This window comes from Hermetia illucens, chromosome 3 (assembly GCF_905115235.1).
Source record: "Hermetia illucens chromosome 3, iHerIll2.2.curated.20191125, whole genome shotgun sequence".
Classification (NCBI taxonomy): Eukaryota; Metazoa; Arthropoda; class Insecta; order Diptera; family Stratiomyidae; genus Hermetia; species Hermetia illucens.
In genome coordinates this window covers 98,915,770-98,938,440 of record NC_051851.1, presented here as the reverse complement: position 1 = coordinate 98,938,440, position 22,671 = coordinate 98,915,770, and the positions used below count along the sequence as shown (strand labels likewise).

At 41.7% G+C, this 22,671-nt stretch overlaps 1 protein-coding gene across 2 annotated transcripts in view; it reads left to right on the top strand.

The window, feature by feature from the left end:
• LOC119651771 (adenosine deaminase 2-like) overlaps positions 1-22,671 on the top strand; it is a 120,698-nt gene that overhangs the window by 61,833 nt on the left and 36,194 nt on the right. For both annotated transcript variants that reach the window (XM_038055524.1, XM_038055523.1), the window contains exons 3-6: positions 11,976-12,100; positions 19,302-19,668; positions 19,727-19,896; positions 19,955-20,130. In XM_038055524.1, the coding sequence (XP_037911452.1) occupies positions 11,976-12,100; positions 19,302-19,668; positions 19,727-19,896; positions 19,955-20,130 (838 nt within the window). The remainder of the gene's footprint in view (positions 1-11,975; positions 12,101-19,301; positions 19,669-19,726; positions 19,897-19,954; positions 20,131-22,671) is intronic.

Genomic DNA, 22,671 nt, shown 5'->3' with positions numbered 1-22,671 from the left:
CGCCAACTGGAGACGACGGGCAAATACTGCCACCACCAAGTCTAGAAGAAACAGTCCGTGCAATTCATCGGCTTAAAAATCATAAGTCGCCAGGAGTCGATGGAATTACAGCCGAATTCGTTAAATATGGAGGCGACCAATTACACCAAGTGGTTCATCAACTTGTGCTCAAGGTGTGGAACAGCGAATCAATGCCTGGCGGTCTGTCTCATACATAAAAAGGGAAATATCATGCAGTGCAGCAATTATATAGGTATCACGTTGCTAAGTACCATCTTTTAGATATTCTCCGCTATCTTGCTAGGCCGGAAAGCCCCATATACTCAGAACATCCCTGGCCCATACCAAGGAGGCTTCACTTCAGGGAAATTACCAACAGGTCAGATTTTCTCTCTACGGCAAGCGATAAAAAAACTTCTTCTCATCGACTTTAAAGCCGCCTATAATAGCATAGCCAGGGTGAAACTGTACACGACCATGAGAGAATTCGGTATCCCGACAAAATTGATAAGACTGACTAGGCTGACCCTGATCAATGTATGAGGCCAGACAAAAGCAGCAGGATCACTCTCAAGACCATTCGACGTCAACAACGGCCTACGACAAGGGGATGCCCTATCATGCATCCTCTTTAAACTGGCCCTCGGGAAAGTGATCCGTGATGGTGAGGTAAATGCGAGGGGTACGATCCTCTTTAAGTCCACCCAACTACTGGCCTATGCTGACGATATCGACATCATGGGAAGAACCACCCGAGATGTACAAACTGCCTTCATCCAGATCGAGCAGGCGCCTATCGGCGCGAGATCTTGGCCTGCACATCAATGAAGGCAAGACAAAATATATGGTGGCAACGTCAGCACCGAAAATCAACCAACCAACAACATCAAACCGCACTGGTCAAACGGGAAGAATAAAGATAGGAGAATACAATTTTAACACCGTTGAAAATGTCTCCTATCTAAGGTCGAAAATCACAACCGATAACAGCTACGACGATGAAATCCGTACACGGTTGTTGTCAGCCAAAAGAGCCTATTTCAGCTTACAAAAACTATTCCGCTCGAAACGTCTCACCACAGGGTCAAATCTCTTACTGTACAAGACTATGATCTTGCCAGTCCTCATGTATTCCTCGGAGACTTGGGTTCTTAGCAAGAAGAATTGCGAACTCTTGGCCGCGCTCGAAAAAAGAATCCTCCGAAGAATATTTGGCTCCCTACATGAGGATAGACGATTACGTCAGGTTGTGGATTAAACCCGGCTCAATTGGTTACGATGGGCGGGTCACTTAATTTGTATGGATGAGGATGATCCAGCCCGGAAAGTCTATAAGGGCAATATCTATGGTAGAAAAAGAAGACGAGGCAGACCCTGCTTAAGATGGAGCGATGGCGTAGGCCAGGACGCCAGACAGCTTTTAGGGATATCGAATTGGTGCACCTTGGCGCCAAACCGGAATGTCTGGAGTTCCTTATTAAGGCAGGCCTAGACCGGATACCGGTTTTTGCACCGTTGATGATGATGAAATGTATGGATGAATTCTTACGTGTCGGACAAGTTAAGTGCTGAACATGCTACCTGCTGGATCGTATGAATAAAGTCCAGGACATCATAGTCCGACAGATTCCGCTCTGAATAACTCATAAATTGTAAGACCTCATTCAATCTTTGTCTCTACATGTTTTCTCCAAAGAAGTTTCTTATCTAGCGCAGGATAGACAATTCAGGACACCAGAAGCGGGACGCTTCAGATATGAAAGATTTTATGCATCCCTTATATAAAAATATTTGAGTGGACATTTGTTCCATATGTACCTAGGACGTATTGCATATGCAAATATTATGTCAGAATATTCACTTTAGTATGATATTAACATTCAAGTCTGTTTGACCTTCTAAATGTTTTGTTGGGAATAGTGCGATTTACACTAAACGTGGTGGGATCATGCTTCATGTTATAGCCAATATCACTGCATGATTCTAAGGTCGACTTAAAGGGCTTTTGCAGTCAATTACTAAGAATTGTAGTAATAAACCGCTATTAACTTTATTTGCACAGTTAGCGGTATGGAGAATATTTCGGAGCCTAGGCACTATGTAATGACGGTTTTCTGCTTTTTAAAGTTTTGTGAAAAACAAAACCTTATCAAAATCGATTAACTGTCTGTCTGTCACATGCTCTTGGAGACGGTATAATTTTGGTGGAGAGATGGGAACTGTGAACGCTCGCGCTCCATGAGATACATCATTCTAGGTCCCCATAATAATAATAATAATAATCGTTGGCGCAATAATCCATATTGGATCAGGGCCTTGAAGTGTGTTAGAGTGTTCAAGATCGAAACGGAACACTACAGTATTCTGTAGGAGGCAATGTGGTCAGCATTGCGCTCGCCCGAGATTATTACCCTGATTCGACTGAGGTACTCATTCACAGCTGAGTCGACTGGTATCCGACGTCAAATCACGATGCAAATCCCACTTCCGCCAGCGAGATTTGAACCGCGACCTTCCGTACGATAGCCTTGTGCTCTAACCACTCATCTATCCGGGCACTAGGTCCCCATACATGCCCAAAAGGGGTGTAATTATTTTTCACCAATTATAGTCATGTGGCATACCAAATGAAGAGTCTCGGTTAGTACTTTCCGAAGCCGATCTTAGTTTTGACATTTGTTGGAAAGGTGACAGTGCGGGGGGGTCAATGTTGGTAATTTATTTAACGAAAAACTCAAAAAAATCAAGAGGCTGCCACTATATGGTACATAGGCTCTGAAATACCTTACATACCGATCTCTGTTCAAATAAAGTTAATAATACAATAATAGTATATTGCCATAATTTTTGGTAATTGGCTGCAGCACCCCCTTAAATTTATCCTAGCACCACGATATTTTGTACCAAGACTATCAATATCAATATCACGCGAAAGTGGATATTTACATATAATATATGCATATATTAGGCCCTATATACTAAAACAAATGCACACTCAAATGTCTTTATAAAAGAAATACACAAAACCTTTCTTACCTGAAGCGTCCAGCTTCCGATTCCCCGACTTGTTATACTTTTTCGTTGGGGAGGTTTTGAGAAGGGATCTGTGAAAGAGATAACCACAACTAATACATATATATATAAATATATGCATACAGGTATACACATCTAGATTGATCGTGTCGATCATATCGTATTTATCTAAATTGGACACTATGCACACCGGAAAAGCTTTCCTGCATCTAATTTTCATCACCCCACATTTACTTTGTACCACTTGTCGTATAGTGAAAATTATCTTCCTGAAGGTTTTTATTAGGATATTTTGTCATTATTTGTGGACGAAGTTCCAAAAGTCATCCCTATCTGAAAAACTATTATAAGCCAATTTATTTTTCAAGGCTTTGTGTCAAACAAAACCTTATTAAAATCGGTTCGATATCTGTCTATGCCTCTGTCTCTTTCTTTTTAAGGAGGTAGAAATTTTCAAAAGACTGTGGCCTGGACACGTCAGACTGTGAGACTTTTACCAAATAAAACCTAGTGGTGATAGCACTTCATCTAGAGTTCCTCCTTTCTTCTGCGAACCTAGGTCATTGGATGAATACGTGCGCTGGGAAAACGTCACAATTTAGACAATTCGGTGTCCAATGTAAACCTATACAATACCTGTATATTGTTCAAGACCGGTGAGAAACTAGGTGAGATTATAATTGATTTCTCCCTGCTTTCTCTCCAGCCACTCTCCAATGGAAAAGATCAACTTGTAAGTCAGCGACCCTTTTCTGACTGGTTCCATCGCGGTGAACATCTGCTTTTTTCACCTGCGATAAGGAAGAGATGCACCTGTGCTTATATATGTTCATCATCTCATCTGCCAGGATGTCAATCAGCATCATTCCCGAGATGACGAAGGTAGGATTGCTTAAAATTCAATTTTCCGTCAATCACCACTCCCAAGTATTTGATGGCCGGCTTGGATGTGATGATATCATTCCCAATTCTAATACGAGCGTAATTTGTGATGTGGATCGCTACCGCCTTTTCCCCCACGAATCCCAGTCCAACACTCTCTAATCAAACCAGCATTGGTTGCTTCGCCTGAGTACAACTCAGCATCTTTGATATGCTTTGCGACCATAACCAGTAATATGTCGTCAACGTAACCCACCACCGTGGCCTCATCGACAACGGGAAGGTTAAGTACATCCTTGTACGTAGTGTTCCACAGTAGCGGGCCGAGTGTGAAGCCCTGTGTTCTCAGAAACAGCGTACTCCTTGGCTCCATCATCGATATTATACCAACACGTCCGCTCTTTCAATTAGCTACCGACAGTAGCTACGAGATATGTGGGAACACAAATCGTCACCAGAGACTTTCGAATAAGATCTGGAGAGACCCACTTTTGTTTGTGGGCCGGTTTTCCCGCAAACCAGGCACTTCCAACAATCATTTCATGTAAAACTGCTAATGGGATAATCCGCAGTCCGTTATCGTTTTTATTTTTATGTAAGCTGTGGGAGCCAACGTCGTCTGAATCGCCTACTTGGCTGTTAAAATCCCCAAGTATGATTTTGATATCATTTCTGGGACAGGCGTCGAGGGTTCGTTCTACTGCCTCGAAGAAAGTATCCTTCTACGACTCTGCAATCTTCTCTGTAGGGGCGTGACCAGTTATTAGGATTACACTTCTAAATTTCGCTTGCAAGCGCAGAGTGCATAGCCGGTCGCTTATGTTTTCAAAACCAATAACAGCAGGTTTCATTTTTTTGCTGACTAAGAAACCTACTCCGAGCCCATGGTTTACTGGATAGCCACTATGATATATTATGTAGTGACTCTTCTCCAGGGAACCGGTCCCTGTCCAACGCATTTCCTGCAACGCTATTACATCAGCCCTATATTGGAACAGAGTATCAGCTAGCTGCTTGGCAGCTCCATTTCTGTAAAAGGAGTGCACGTTCCACGAGAAAATGCGCAAATCGTTATTCCGTTATCATTGCCGGGTTCGTCGTTGTTTTATCAGTCCAGTCCGAGGCTACTGTTGTGTCTGCGTAACAAGTTCCTCTCCGTGTAATGTTGTTAGCCCCACCCAACCCCCAACCTAGAGAGCCAGTTGGTACCATTTTTTCCCGTTTTTAGGCGCGGAAAACTCGCCTTCATCCTTCTGCATCTATAACTTTTCGTTAAGAAAGAGTTCCCAGCGGTCACCATGTGGAGGTGTAGATAGGGTTTGGTAGTAGAGGTGTTTGTTTTGGGTCAGTAGGGGTTTCTCAGGCTTTATGCTCCATCATGGATGCCAAACCACGTTTCGCCCTGGGACCGATACTACCCTTTGACCACCAGGTTCTTGTTGGCTTCTCTATCTGCACACTCCTTTTGCCTTTGATCCATCTTACCTATTGCCCTCTGAGGCGCTCGTCTGGCTCAGTGGCAAGTCGATCGAAGGCTGGCCAGTTCGCTATTCTAACAATAATTGGACCTTCCAGTGGAGAATAAGCAGCGTTAATAAGCGTTACATGCTTTCGAGATGCATTGTGTGGAATAGAGGTGGAGGTGCCTGCTTTCTAGGTTGGTCTAGCCACATGGTCTTTTAGATTTCGGCTACCGGGGTGTGGGTCTCCTACCCTATGTCTTCCTCCCTAGTTCAAAGCCTAATTGCCTGGTGGCTACCGTACCTCGCTAAGTTCCCAAGAAATATTAGATGCCAGCGCAGGGCTGACAAAGGTCAGATATACAATTGAACCGGATCCCCATTTCCGATAGGGGTATTTTTCCAACAATTTAGGTTCATAGAAGAAAGGAGAAACCTAGAGAAAACTCTGGGTGAAGTGCTATCACCACCAGGTGATAGATTCGATAGGTGTTTACGTCACGTTTATTGGCTAGAATTATATACAACTGGGCGAATGCTTCTAATATGCACCGCCCCCTTGCATTAGTCTCTTTGCTGCTCCCTTTCAATGGTCCACGCCTTAAACTCACCGGCTATCACCCACTTACCTCGTCCGCCTGTCAGCAACAAAATCGCCTAACAGGTCTTCAAACTCAGGCAGTGTGAGGCTGGAATGGGTCCTAGAGGCTGTATACGAATGTATCGCTTATTTTTGCCCAAACAAAGCCAGTCGCCGAATGACCCGTGCTATATTGTATGGCTCGTCGACCGCCCGCCCATATCGCCGCTCCACCAGTCGAAACTGTGACCCATACACCACCGTCAAGCTTTCTGTACGGTTCACTTATGGCAATCTCCATCGCGGAGTCGTGGATGCGCAAGTAAATTGGTTGCGCCCCTGTAATAATTGAGATTTATTTGTTTTAACCTCTTTTTTTAAGGTTTTGTTTGTCTGTCTGTCTGTCTGTCCGTCACACGCATTTTTCTCGGAGACGGTTGTAGCGATTGGCACAAAATTTGGTAGAAAGGTTGGAACTGTGAACGCTCACGCATATAGTGAGTTACATCCTTTTACGTCGAATTTAAGGGGGGGTCCCCATACATGCAAAGGGAGGGTGTAAATTTTTTTTTCATCAAATATAGTCATGTGGGGTATCAAATTAAAGGTCTCGATTAGTACTTTTTGAAGCCAGTCTTAGTTTTGACATTTGTTGAAAAGGTGGGGGGTGCGGAGGGTTGAAAGTGGTCATATTTTTAACGAACCCATTCTCAGAAACTACCCTACCGAAAAATCTGAAAAAAATCAGGGGGCTGTCACTATATGGTGCCTAGGCTCCGAAATACCCTTCATACCGATACGTGTTCAAATAAAGTTAATAATAGTACATTACTATAATTTTTAGTAATTGATGAAAATCGCACTATTACTAACAAAGTAATACTAGGTCAAAGCTGTCGCTTCTCTGCAAATTCGAGACTATGAATGTCAATATCACTTGAAAGTGGCTATTTTCACATAATATATGCATATTTTATGTGCTATATGCTAATGGGACAAATGCACACCCAAATCTCTTTATAAAAGAAATACACAAAACCTTTCATACCTGAAGCGTCCAGCTTCCGGTTTCCCAACTTGTTTACGTATTATATATATTTAACGCCTTCCAAAATTCCAGGCATTTACCACTTCCGGAAATGTGCCGGGTATCCCGTCCCTCCTTTCCTTCGCACAAAGTGCATATTTGGTCCATATTGCACTCCTTGGCAATATGTGCTTTTCGCCCACATATCCGACGTCGATCGGACAAGTGTCCAAACATCAGGCATTTGGCGCAACTCTTTAGAGAGATCTGTTCCTTCAGTCAGCAAACAATCCAAACCTTCCCCACGGCCAACAACTTCTACGCTGCCGGCACTGATCTATCCACCATTTCATTTTCACTTAGCTAGCCGGCATTCCCTCTTTGGGCACATGTTTTCCCAAATCTAAACTTTTAGTTCAGTTTGTTTCACTGATCAAGATGCTCCTTAAGGTGTGTTGTGAAACAAAACCTTAGTAAAATCGATTCAATGTTTGTCTGCTTTTCTCGATTGAAGATATCCATCATGGATACGCATCTGGAATCTAGGACACGTATGCCGAACTCTTACTGACTAAAACCTCCCATATTTTCTCCACACTCTCCCCGCGAGACCAGGGTTCTGGTATTGCTTCGCGGGGCTTTTCAGTTCTTCTATGAGCTGCTACCCTTTTGCGTGGCGTTAATAACAGTGGCTTCCCTTCTATGCCTCTGCTGCGCTTCTGCTGCTTTACTTTACAAGATTTTCTACCGTTAAACGGGTAGTTAGCACCGTTTCAACGTTTCTTCTTAAATCTTGGACATTTGATGAAAACGTGCTGCACCTTCACATGTACGACAATCGGGCGATTCATCGACACCGAATCTTTAGAAGTACTTCCTGAACCACCGTCTCTGGCTAAGAATTCAGTCAGATCGTAACTCATTTCATCGTGGTTCCGCATAGTCCACATACTTATGTTTGCGATAAGCCCGTGTGTCCACCAGGCATTCTCCGCCTGGTCCCATGCTGTTTGCCATGCAGCCAATGACCTCATTCGCTCACTTTGCTTGTTTAGGCTCGCTTCCTAATTCTCATACAAACCGCTTGCCTCATCCGCTAGAATATCAACTGGGATCATCCCCGCAACCAAAATGTCGTCCGGTAGACGCAACATGTTCGGAGAGCATTTAGCCGATATGCAGCTTGAAACTATCTGCGATTTTCTCCAATGGATGCTCAGCTGGATGACTCCAATTCACGTAAGTACTTAAAGCGGTCCTGTAAACTGGATACCTGGTGCTATAACTTATGTGGTTGCAATCGCGACATAAAAACATGCATAAAAGACAGTGCGGTTTCTTAGGGCAGTCCTCCGATGATTTTCCCCACATCTTCGAGAGAGTTTGGATCTGTCGGCAGTGCTAGTGCAATCATCATCATCAACGGCGCAACAACCGATATCCGGTCTAGGAATGCCTTAATAAGGAACTCCAGACATCCCGGTTTTGCGCCGAGGTTCACCAATTCGATATCCCTGGCTGCCTGACCTGGCGTTCCGGCCTACGTCTCGTCCTCTTTTTCTACCATAGATATTGCCCTTATAGACTTTCCGGGTGGGATCATCATCATCCATACGGATTAAGTGACCCGACCACCGTATCCTATCGAGCCGGATTTTATCCACAACCGGAAGGTCATGGTATCGCTCATAGATTTCGTCGTTATGTAGGCTGTAGGAATCGTCCATCCTCATGTAGGGGGCCACAAATTCTTCGGAGGATTCTTCTCTCGAATGCGACCAAGGGTTCGCAATTCTTCTTGCTAAGAACCCAAGTCTCCGAGGAATACATGAGGACTATAAGATCATTGTTTTGTACAGTAAGAGCTTTGACCCTATGGTGAGACGTTTCGAGCGGAACAGTTTTTGTAAGCTGAAATAGGCTCTGTTGGCTGACAACAACCGTGCGCGGATTTCATCAACGTGCTAGTGCTAGTGCAATCCTTCGCCATATGTCCGAACCCGAGGCATTTGAAACACTTTTTTAGTGGAATTTGCTCGCGTAGTCTGCAAACGATCCACCTGATGCGGACTATACCCGCAGACAGTGCTTTTGTAGCTGAAGTCACAGACATAGTTAGGGTCTCTGAGCAAATTTCCTCCTTGGCAGTGACCTCATAATCTTTATCCAATTTTGACATTCGACCGTCTGATGGCTCGCCGATATTCCTTTGTAGGCCATCGTGATCCTTTTTCTCTCCAATAGTTCGAACAGCAATCCTCTCTTTTGTGTTAGTCTAATTGGCGTTACATTGTCGCTTAGCTCCTTCAACGCAGGATATGCCTTAATCCTTCGTAAAATATCAGCGTAGGACATACCCACTTTTGCGTTTCTTAATCATTTTCCCCTCTTCACTCCGCTCCTTCGTTGATTTAAACAAAGTCTAGCTTGAGGTCAAATCCCTTTGGCTATTGGCTCCTTCTACCCCAACATTGACCGATATTTTGGTGGGGGATACTTTCTTATCTATATCTATCGCACACACTTTTCTCCAAAACGCTCAAATAAACTTACTAATAGTATATTGCCAGAAATTAACTCAAAAGCCATCCTTAACTTCATCCTAGGAGTACTAAATTTTGGGCCGGCATAGAGGACAGTATCGCATACGCATGCCAAATTTCATGGAAATCCGGCTATTAGTGTCAAAGTTTTAACAATTCAAACTTCTCAGTTCCGTGTGAATTTACTGCTTCCAGGCCATGCAAATAAAATGCTGACGTCATAACGAAAATAATTGACATTCGAGGGAAATATTAAAATTTCATTCATGAAGGTTTTGAGTAACAATAAAACCTTATTAAAATCGATTCAATGTCTGTCTGCCTGTCTGGCACACCCGATTTACTCTGAAACTGATAAACCGATTATTACAAAATTTGATGAGAATATGTGGTCTATCACTTTACATAAAGCAAGTGGCACCATTTTATATTGAGTTTCAATGCATGTGAAAGGGAGTGTACATATTTTCTACAGAATATGGTCATGTGGGGTATCCATTGAAAAGGTCCGATTAGTACTTTCCGAAAATGATCCTGTTTCAGAGAGAGAGAGGAATGAGAGAGGAGTGAGGGCTCAAAATGTGTGCCCCAAATGGTCTCGTTCTCTGAACCTATCCAACCAAAAAATCTCTACAAGATCTAGGCCTAAATAAATCCGGTTCCGATATATGCACAAATAAAACTAAAAATAGTATGTAATTTCAGAAATTTACCCAGTAACCCCCATTCAGTTCAAGCTGGAAGTACAAGGTTTGGCATTTGTGTAAAGGATAACATAAGGCACAATTTAGTCAAGTTTGAAAAAAATCCAACTGTTATTAACAAAGTTATAGAGGGTGTAACGTTTTCCGTCAATTTCGTACATTCTAGAACATGTATGACGTCATCATCACATATCAATTCGTCAATAGCACAAGAAAGTGGGCTTATAGGAATGTGGAGTCGGAAAGAAACATTTTGTTTTAGTTTTTCAGTCATTTGTATATCAATATCAATTACTCCATACAGACATATGTATGTATGTAAGTATATATACGAAGTTTGCGGGCAGTGTCTAATTCAGATAGATATATTTGTGCTCAAAATACGTACTATATGTGCACATATGTATCCTTTTGTTCAGGAAGTAAATCTGAAATATGGGTATGATCAATTTATATGCATGCATGTATATGTACAGTATTCGGTAATAGGCAGTTTGTTTGTTTAGGGTGAGGATAATATCCATGTCTGCTTGGAAAAATATGAAGGAATACGCTGAGCTTTATACGGATGTGCGTAGACGTTTCTCACGAAAAGGAACACAAAACCTTTATACCCGAAACGCGAGCTTCCGGTATTCCGACTTGTTTGCATCGGTTGTAGGTTAACTTTTTCATGTTTGCGAATAATACTAAACTTCTAGTTTGAAGCCTATGAGGTTGAGTGTTGTCAATACTGTGTTTTCCAGGTCATTTTTTTGTATAAGCGGATCTTTAAAAGATAGGTCACAGTTGATTATTTAACTATATATACGTGGAACAGATGGGGAAACACAAACACTCGGCAGAAGACGTCCCTTGTATTGTTTTTTTGGATCACTCTCCGGATCAGTTGGTCCCCAAAATGTCTATTTGTATCAATTTTATAGAATTATTAGCCAATAAAAGGAACTATCTTCAAAATCAATCTTCTACTTAAACTTTGACTAACTAACCACCTCCTAATTCAAGCTTTCGTTGCTGCGGGAAATAATTATTATTTCCGGCTGAATCTATATTTTGTCATTTTCTCGGTTTGGATGCTCATCTTTATCCATTGCTCGGCCTTAAAAGCTTGTACGATTCCCTGAATTGTGGCATCACACCAGAAGACGCAGTACACCTACAGTTTTGTTGCCCCACATTCAAAGCATAGAGAAGGAGGATGAAAGACGCACTAAAGACAAACGTGTGACCTGAGAACATAGGTTGAGATATGCACGAGCTAGACAAGAACTGGCTTACAGTCATCATCCTAATTAAGAAAGTACAAAACGAGCAGCAGGTCCTAACCATAAGCTGACAAGTCCGCCGCCAGTTTACACGCCCTTTTGACCAGCGACTAATTTCTTCGCATTCTACTGGATTTATTTTCTAAGGATCAATGTCTCAATTTAAGTATTTTTCAATCTCTTATTTCGTAACGAACAGTTGTTTAGAAATTTGTCTGTATTTCACCACAATCTTGGTTAACTCATGAATCAGTAAGAGTGGAAGAAGATAAATTCCTCCTCCTGAAAACATTCCATATCTATTTTCTATCGTAAGACTGTCCATTCATGTTTAGTATGTATGTATATTGCTACGAAAGTAATCCTCGTTCAAATATCACCTAATAATTTGAGTATTTAAAGAGTCCCAACCATTTCAATTACCAAATATCTTAGTTTGAATTGACAACTTCATAATACGTTTTTGTTTTAATTGTAGCGTACGAACAAGCAAGACAAGCTGTACTAGCTGCTGAACGGAAACTTATGATTGGAGGTTCCGTATTATTAAGTCCCAAGGAGATCGCCGTCAACAAAATCTTGCTGGAAGCCAAAAGAGCTGAGGTATGCTTATGAGTATGAAATGTGTGTGCTTGTTAATCCACTTGGAGTTTCACTCAATTAAGCAGACCAATGAATTAAATTCAATAAAAATAGATCGAGTATACCATTATTTTTTTTTCAAGTTTTGCCATTTTATTTATATATTTGTATCGTGACTAAGTGTCGGATACAAGTCGACTCAGCCGTGAATGAGTACCTGAGCCAAATCAGGATAATAATCTAGGGCGAACGCAATGCTGACCACACTGCCACCTACAGTGTACTATAGTGTACCGTTGAGGCCTTGAATGAAGTGCTCTAACACACTACAAGGCCCTGACCCAATATGGATTGTTGCGCCAACGATTATTATTATTATTTTATCATTCTCTGAAATTTGAAAAGAACAAGATTTGGATGGATTTTAGGCTAGTTGGGCAGGCATTATCGCAATTATCTCTATGTGACTTTCCAATAATTTAAGCGAATTATAATCTGATTACGGTGGTTTTGAAACGATGTCTCGCGTTCGCAGTGCCTCGTCGGTGGATACCGCGTCATTAAATACTAAAAATGACTTCGATTTGGAAAAGGGCGTGTTCAATCGAGAGAGGAGAAAGGACATATTACCAATGAGTGTAATAGGATCAAATGCCCGGAACTCAGGAGGCATTGACTGCAATGAGGAAATGAGATTAATTCAAGTAAACCACAATCATTGGAGGGTTCCACCGGATTTGGTTGTACAGACCGTCAAATCCGAGGTGGAAGTAATTATAACTGAGCCCTGTAGACACCTTGGCGGTAATGTATGATTCACAGATTCGTTTGATGGTTCAGTCAAATGGCCAGTAGCTTAGTGTGGGCGAAAATGAACGGCATATGTATGTACAGGTGCTACACCCCACCAAGTATGCACTGTCTGAATTCGAGAAAATGTTTCATATTTTTGTTATTGACCCAATGAAACAATGTCCAACGAGGATAGCTGGTACCTACAACCCTTGGGCCCTAGAGTGCGTTAGCAGAGAAATACATTCAAGGGGGCGTACTCTAATAGAAGCTTTAAAGCAATTAGTTGCAGTTCTGGTCAACGAAGGTCATGTAAATACCTTCCGGAAAGGTGACTCTATTTTTTTTGTACCCTTGACTTTTGTCAGTCTTGTACTCTCGGATATGTTCTGGCACTTCAGGAAGGGCTTCATCCATAGTAACCACCAGGCAATCTTGTCTGATCTACTCAAGGAGTCACTGGGCAGAAAAGCAGAATGGATGTCAGCCTAATTGCAAAAGGGCAGACCTTAGTAGAGATGCGGCTAGACCAACACACTAAAGCAAGCAGCTCTACGGAAAGAGCCCCCCATATGGTACAACGCATCGTCAAAGCATGCGATGCATCCGTGCATGGGAGATCCACATTCTCCACTACAAGACATAATATCGTAGAATAATAAACTTGCCGCTTCCGATCACCCTGCCACCAAGGCCAACGCCGTGAAATCCATACCGGAGATGTTTGCTAAGTTTGGACATGCACACTGTGCCTTACTCCAGAATCAGAAGATTAAGTACGATGATGTACATAATAGCTTAACGTTTGTCCTTAACTAATCATAGTTTTATGATCAGTTAAGGAGCTATGATCCCCTACGTTGAAAAATCTACAAGACCGATAGCCTCTGTTCTGATTTCGAAGTTGATAAACCATATAATACAAGGTTATTGCCAAGAAACGAAGCAAAATAGTTGCCCCCGTATACCTCAAAACTATAATATTTGTACCCTTCGCCAACACAAGAACTGAGAAATCTGATAAGGCAAGCAGAATTATTTCTTAATAGGTCGCGATGGGAAAGCTTCAATTCTCACTGCCAAACCACCTATACTTAGAATTTAGTCTAATTATTGCTGGCTAACGACTGTAATGTACAGACGAAATCCCAAGAAGAAACCCTGAACTGGATCTTTTTAGAATGTTTTGAAGAGGTTTGTTATATTAATCTAGGCAAACCGAGGAAAACGGTTTCCTGGCTGTCCCTTAATCAGACGATTTCCGAAGCGCATTTTAATAGCAATTAAAGTGAAGCCTGGTTAAACATAATGAATTACAAGCTTGAATAGTTGGTCTACCTTCGAAAAGTTGAACTATCTCAGAAAATGGTACTTTTGTCGACCTGGAGAACAGATGACTAAGGGGGAGGCAATCAAGGGTTTCTGCAAACATTTCAACATGAAAGTGTTTTAAGAGAAACTGCAACACTACGAAAGCGCTTTCTTATCGTTTGAACATTTCAAAATACCTGGCATAGATGACATTTACCCACCAGGAGGGTAAGGTTATCTTTATACCAACACCCAGGAAAAATGACTGTTAATATCCAAAAAAATCTCCCTGAAACGTCTGAAGAGGTTAAGGTTCACAATTGAGAGAAGGCGCTAAGGTCTCCCTTACCAAATATAAAACAACGTCCTTACCAGCATATAAAGTCCTGTGAGCCCACTCTACATTCCTTGGTTTTAAAGATAAAGTACGTAACTCTGAAAACCGACATGTTAATTTATTTTCAAAAGGTTTTTGACAGTGCGCCTTTTCAAAAACTGTGTGATGCCACTTTATAACATTTTAGCTAAGTGAATCTATAATATCCTACCAAAGCATATGCGGATGATGCAGTTATGTTCGTAGTCGATCCAGATGTCGAAGTGGTTTGTAGAAATATACAATACACAGCTGATGTGATTAGTAGTTAGTGGCTCAAGGGAAAGTTGCCAGCATATTCATATAAAACTACTATAGCTTTATTTACAAAGAGAAGGAAACTGAATGGTCCAAGAATGTTGGGAATAACCCTTCAACTTGCCGAGAAGAAAACCGAATTTAGTTTCTGTAATGCCTTCTGATTCTCGGTTTCCCCTACAAATCTCACTGGTGGTAGAGGGATGTGTTATCGTGACTGGATGTCGAATACCAGTCGGCGCTATGAATGATTATCTCAGCCAAATCAGGGTAATAATCTCGGGCGAGCGCATTGCCTCCTACTATATAGTGTACTGGTGAAACCTTTGAGTTGCTGGTTCAGACGCACTTTTCCACCAGCGAGAAGGACTGTGAGTGAGAGCCTTCCTTGGAGGGTATGCAGCCGCTTCAGTCGTTCGCTTGCTTCTCTGCATATAAACCCCCCGGTCCAAATAGCATAATGCGAGTCATACTACACAAGCCGAAGGAAAGGGTTGTTCCATGGCTTGATATTAGTCTCAAGAATGTTTCCCTCCATTTTAAATGACATCATGGAAAGAGCATTAGAAAAGGTGTGGGCCGCAAAATGCGGACCGCCCATAAACTCAACCAAAACGGAACTGATGCTATTCTTGCGAAAGAACCTTTACGAAGAAATGTGGTCTTCGCGTGAGGATGGTTCTCTAGATATCTACAACTGTAGTGCGTCCCGTCCTAACATACAGCTCTATTATATAGTGGAAAAAGTACAATAGAATGATGCTTAATGGAATTCAAAGAACCACTTGTACAGGTGCTATCGGGGCTCTGCAGTCCTTCCCGGCAGATGCTCCCAATATACTCCTGCATCTCCTCTCCCTGAACCTCCACATTAAATACGTTGTAGCATGCTGTGCCGTCAGACTGTCCTTCGGCCACAGTAGATGATGTACCTCGGGAAATCTGGGCATTCCCCGCGGACTACACAACACGCAAGCTGAACTTCACAAGAAACTATGCTGTGGACTTTCTAACCTGGGCAGAGTTGAAGGCGGCGGCCTGTTGCAATTCTATGACACAGTATTCTTCATCGACAAATCAAACATGTGTGTCAGTGGCTGTGATGTCGATGTGGGGGTTTTCTCGAGTACATGCAGTGTATTCAACCTTCAAACGGGGGGCAATGCAGAAATGCGCTGAACAGTCTGAGCGGCATTCTTCTTCTCCTCCCGGTGATAGGAACATAGACGGGAATAAGCGGCTGACGGATTAGCCTGGCAGGGCTCTGCTCTTTGCAATCCTTCGGCGGATACATTCTGTATCCCGCTGGCGGCGACTGTCGATTTTGTATGCTTATAATAAAACCAGATCGCGAGAGCTCTTGCGCCAGACGCATACAAATGCATATAAGATTACGGCGATCTTCACGAGGCACTAGCCCATAGGGTACCATGCCGCCAAGCTCGACATACCCTACAATTCGCATTGCCGAAGCAGTAGAGAAGAGGGGGAAGCCCTCAGGCACTTCTTTTGCGATTGCTCAGCTCTAGCTACAGTCAGGCTACGGCCACTAAGTAAACCATCCTTTGAGGACCTCAGAAAGATTTTTAGCTGCAAGGTGGAAGAGCTGCTTACCTTCATGAATGCTATGGGCTGGTTTTGGAGGTCTGAGACGGCCGGACTCTGCCTCCCTGCTCTCGTAACAGCACTTATGGTCTTAGAACCCCATGACATCAACACGGCGCACCACAGCGCTAATTGAGCTCCACAGAGTGGCTACCGATGCCTGGCCAACCTACCTAGTGTACTGTAGTGTACCTTTACAGTCTTGAATGAAGTGCTCTAATACACTTCAAGGCCCAGATGCAGCATTGATTGTTGCGCTAACGTTTATTATTATTTTCCGAGTTATTGTTATTATATTCAATAAGGTAGAACTCTTCTGAGCACGTCATCACTTCGTCGTAGAGGGAACCAATTTGAGTTATATTTCTTTCATGGTGGGGTGGGGACCAGTAATTGGAGAGAGACTAGGTGTAGAAATTAAATGCAGCTAAACACACCAAAGGTTTTCCGACAAAACCAAGCAAATTACTACAGAGTTTATTCTGTCAAAGCAGGAAGATTGGTATAGGTATTGCCTTCATTTTGACTAGCCGCAATTCACTATCTGGGATTTTTTTCAGAGTAGGAGTATTGCAAGGAGAATCCACCCCCTATTTCCTATATAAGTACCCTGATTATGGTTGCACAGAACATCAGATTTGATTTCCAGCTGCTAACGGAGATCCTGTAATAAGCACACAAATCCGAATATTCCGTTCCCACATATAAATCTTCCATCTACTTAATGTCAAACCGGATCAGTTCAAAAGCAACATACTTACTTCTACGGTTGTGACCGGCAGATTTCTCGTTTTTTGAACAAAGCGTCCAAGTTAACAAAATCATATGACTTCCGGTTTCGTCCAGGACAGAGACAACTAATCACACCCTGCTTTGCCTTTATCCTGGAAGCAGCGTGACGTAAGTGACTACAATGTCCGCCATCAAGTGGACTAAACACACGAGTTTCTGATATTGTCGCAACCAGATGACTTTGCGTGGCGCACGCTCAAACATCCTCTCTTGATCCGAGGGTGCAATATTGAGAGGGGGTTGCGTCCTCCCGTGCTTTCCCATTAGTAACTCGTCAGGGTATATACTAAGATGTCATTGTTGGATGCCAGCTTATCGTATATTAACAAGTACAAGATCGTGAAATTAACAATATGCCTACCACTCTCATTGTGCGTGCCGAAGCCCTTACCCCTTTACAGTGGATGCTTTCTGCCTTTTCACCTACATGATTTTTGGGATTACCCGTAATGGCGATATTATTATCGACGGGAACGATACAAGCCTTTGTGTCAAATAATTGTCTTTAGGCGTCTTTCTCGCCATTGGGTGGAACTGTCTGCGGTGTGTCAATTAATAGCGCTATCAACTGATATAATGGTGACTTTCATCAACCGGTTGCAAAATCGCTTGTCTTCTTTAAAGGCATCACAGAAATTTATATAGATGGCAATGCCGGCTACCAAATTACTGGAGTTCGTCTACTTTTACAGTGTTCACGATCAGCGTTGCAGTTCATGGTATCATACCATCGAATCTTTTGCAGAACGAGATGACGATGTACCTCATTTTGGATCTGAACTCCGTAGTCAATATACTATCCAAAACTGGAACCCAGAGCTGGGGAGGGTATAAAACCATACACTCGCACCTCATCGAGTCTCAGTTCTATTCCGAAACATTTTTATCTTCGATATATTTGGAAGGTCTTCCGTAAATCTCCTTTCAAAAACCCAGGATCGGCCTCGACTCCCAGTAAATAGTTTGCTTACATCAGCCATGCTCTTGATACAAGAAAAGAACTGTAATTGTTTCCAGAATTAGCGACGGTCACGTCACACGAGAAAATCTTATTCGTTAATACTTTGTAGGTTGTGCCCTACGAATTAATATAAATCACAAGGCACAGCTGCTTGCAAGATTCTTCTTTGCTTCTTCCATTAGGCTCCGTCAGGCTATCTGGGTCTCTGAGTGTTTTTCTTGAAGCTCCGAGTATTCCATCCTCCATGTTTTTTGCTCAAATCTCTTCATTCGAATATAATGGGAATCTCGACTTTAAGATTGTCTTTTAAAGTCGAGATTCCCAGTTTCTTTTAATAGTTTGATTTGCTGTTGGGGTGCAAGCACCGTAACGGGGTTGTCGTGCCAATCGCAGAATGTGTTTCCCACCATCGTTCCTTCGGGAAATAATCCTCTTCTATAGCCGCTAGGAATGTCTCGTCTTCGAAAAACTCACCGAGGCATCCCAACTTCTTAATCTCCAGAATTCCCTCGACTGCCGCGCAAGGTGGTTTGGGCTGCAATGTCGTTGATAGTATAGTGTTTACTCACCTGCCGGACTATCTTTCTATCAATCAACTATCGCTCCGAAAGTGGCAGTGTATCTCAGTTAAATAATAATGATAATCGCTGGCGCACCGATTCGATTGGATCAGGGCCTTGAAGTGTGTTAGAACACTTTATTCAAGACCATAACGGTACTCTACAGTACACTGTAGGAGGCAAGCAATGTGGTCAGCATTGCTCTCGTCCGAGATTATTACCCTCAGGTTCTCATTCACAGCTAAGTCGACTGGTATCCGACGTCAAATCACGATACAGATCCCACTGCCAGTAGTCAGATTTAAACCACGACCTTTCATGCGATAAACTTATGCGCTAACCACCGAGTTATCTGGACACTCAGATTGATTAGTTTGTACGTTTTTGTGAATTGTTTACACCCTAAAGCATAATTACGTTAATGGAGCCTTAAGAATTATAAAACAATTCTTGGTATACAACGTTCCTAAAGCTTTCAGCTTTCAGTTTTCGACTAATCAACTTTTGTTTTCTTTTTCTTGGCACTAAAATATAAAGTTTTTCACTAGAAACTTTTTGACATTATAGATCGAAAAAGGACAAGAGGATTTATCGAGATTCCCACCAGCCACGCATTTTTTTAAGGTGAAGCCGATCATAGAGGCAAGCAATGTGTTTAAAATAATTAAGAAAATGCCTAAAGGAGCCCTGCTACATGCGCACAATTCAGCCATGGTATCTTCGGAGTGGTTCATAAAGAACATCACATATCGTTCTGGGATAATGAAATGTGTCAATCGAAATGGAGTTGTTCTATTCACATTCCGCAGGAATCCGCAACTTGGATGCAAAACGTTTATTTATATACAGGACGAACGGGCAGGTGTGCCAGATGTTGAAACATACGACAAGGAACTAGAAAAAAACATTAACCTGTACACGCCCACACCCGAGGGTATACCTAAATTCACAAAATGCTTCTATTGAGCTCAACAATGATTTCATTTTTACAGTCGACTATCCCGATATAGGCGTTGTTTGGAATAAATTTCAAAACATGTTCGATACAGTTGGAGACGCTCTTTTATACAAGCCTGTGTTCGAGGCCTACCACTATCAACTCTTTAAGGAAATGCACGATGACGGGGTCATATATATCGAACTAAGGACATCTTTTCCTTCAGTTCGTTGTAACGGTTTTAGAGACAGTTATTGATTTTAAGTAATGGATACATTTACAGCTTTACGACTACACTAACAACAAGACCATATCAGCGGCCTCTGTCCTTCTGGACGTTATTGACAACTTCAAAGCTAACAATCCCAACTTTTACGGAGTGAAAATTATATTTTCAACGGGACGGAATTCTCCACCGGCGACTATTGCAGAAAGATTCCAAACTTTCAAATATTTCTTGTAAGTATTTTCACAAAAAAAGTCAAGAACACATATTTTTTCCGATTCCCCAAGCACTGGTATGGGTTGATTATAAGCGATGATCTTTAGATTGTCCACAATGTATAAAACACGCATGTATTCTTCTCCACTGAAATATAAATAGCTGCTTTACAATGTTTTTCCTATTCACTATTTTTTCGTAATTATTCCTCAACCAATGAAACGAAGTTATATCACAGCAATCAAATATTGGCTTTAGTATCATGGCGTCATCATCATCAGTAGCCTTGATCAACTCGTTAAAAATGTTAAACGTTTTTAAGGCTTTGCATAAAATAGAACCTTATTAAAACCGGCTCGCTGTCTATGTGTTTATTTGTTTGACAGCCTGGCTGCCTGCCTTCCTGTGAGCTGGGAACGCCCACATATACGGTGAGTTACATCATTCTGCGTTGAATTAAAGGGACTCCATACATGCAAAACGGGGGTGTGCATTGTTTTCACCGAATATAGTCATGTGGGGTTTCAAATGAAAAGTCTTGATTTGTACTTTTCAAAGCTGGTCTCAATTCCGATATACAATTCACATGGGGAGGGGGCTGGGGCTGGGGCTGTGGCTGAAAATCTGTCAGTTCTTTCCCGGACCCATTCTCAGAACTCGCGCTTCAGGTACAAAGGTTTTGTGTTCACCTTATGTGAGAAACTACGCACACTTTTCCATCCGTATATAGCTCCAAATCCAACATATTTCTTCATATTTTTCCAAACATACATAGCTCTTATCCTGACTGTAAGCAAACACACTGCCTATCACCTAATACTGTACATATATGGTACATGCATGGATATAACTTTATCATTCCCATATTTCCGATTTATTTCGTGAACAAAAGCATAAATATATACATATATAGTACGTATATTGAATACTGCTGGTTTAATGTACAAATTTATCTATCTGAATTAGACACTACCCGGAAACTTAATTAGTACGAGGGTAGTTCAATAAGTCCTTAGAATGACCAACGGATGGCGCGTGAATCGCCCTAAATCATTTGTTTTTAGTCAGCGCTACTTCCGACTAGATATGTAGTGCAGTCACAGTCCACATCTTGTGAATTTACGTGTTTTTATAATCAATTGAAAAAAAAAAATTGCTTGTTAAAAAAAAGGAAAAAACGAGTTCAGAGCGGTAATAAAACATTTTCATTTAAAAGGCTTAATTCCACATGAGATAAAAAATGAATTAGACTCGGTTCATGGCACATCTGTCCCCGCCTTAGCAACGGTTTATAATTGGGTAAATGAATTGAAGCGTGGTCGTAAATCAACAAGTGACGAAGCACGTTCAGGAAGGCCCGTAGAAGTGACTACTCCCGAAATCATCAATAAAATCCACGATATGGTGTTGAAGGATAGAAGATTAAAAGTGCGCGAGTTAGCTGTGGCCACAGGGATATCAATAGGTGCAGTTTTTTCAATTATACATGAAAAATTAGGCATGAGAAAACTATCAGCAAGATAAGTGCCGCGTTTGCTCTCAACTGAGAATAAACGAAATAGAGTGGTCACCTCTGAGGCTCTTTTGGCGCGCATAAGTCGGAATCCTGAGGATTTTTTTTCGTCGGTTTGTGACTGTGGATGAAACATGGATGGATTGACTACTTGAAAAAGCGTAAAACAATTACTGGTGAGTATTATGCATCATTATTAGGGCAGCTGAAAGAAGAGCGTGATTGCCTCTGTAAGTGCTTATTTTGAGGAGCTTCCGAAAACACACTTTTCTGAAGAATTAAAAAAACTTGAAAAACGATTGACCAGGTGTATAAAGCTCCAAAGAGATTATATTGAAAAATAAAAAAAAATTTACTCAAAAAATTTTTTTTTCTACACTTTATTCTAAAGACTTATTGAACTACCCTCGTACCTGTATATACTTACATACATGTCTGTCTGGAGTAATTGATATTGATACACAAATGACTAAAATACTAAAACAAAATATTTCTTTGCGAGCCCACCATTCATATGAGGTCATTTTGTCGCGGTATTGACGAATTCATATGTGATGATGGCCTCATACAGGTTGTAGAATACACGAAAGTCCAAAAAAACTTTGTTAATAATGGTTGGCTTTTCTTCAAACTTAACAAAATTCTAGGATAAACTTAAGGGGGTTGCTATATAGAAATATACTGTTATTAACTTTATTTCTTTTATTTATATATCAGAACAGGGTGTATTTTGAGACCTAAAATTCGTAGAGATACAGCATTGTGATTTTTTCAGATTTTTCGGTTGGATAGGTTCTGAGAACGAGATCTGCTTCATTCTTTGGGCCACATAGTTTCACTCCTCTATGTTTCAGCCAATATCAGAAACATCAGATCAAAGGGAAAGGGGAATCAGAGACCACACTTTCTTAACAAGCTTCGTTACAATTGGTTCAGCCGTTATCGAGTAAATTGAATGTAACAGACAGACAGACAAACATTGAATCGATTTTGATAAGGTTATGTGTTTACACACCATCCCTTGATGTGCGCCTTCACCTCCTGC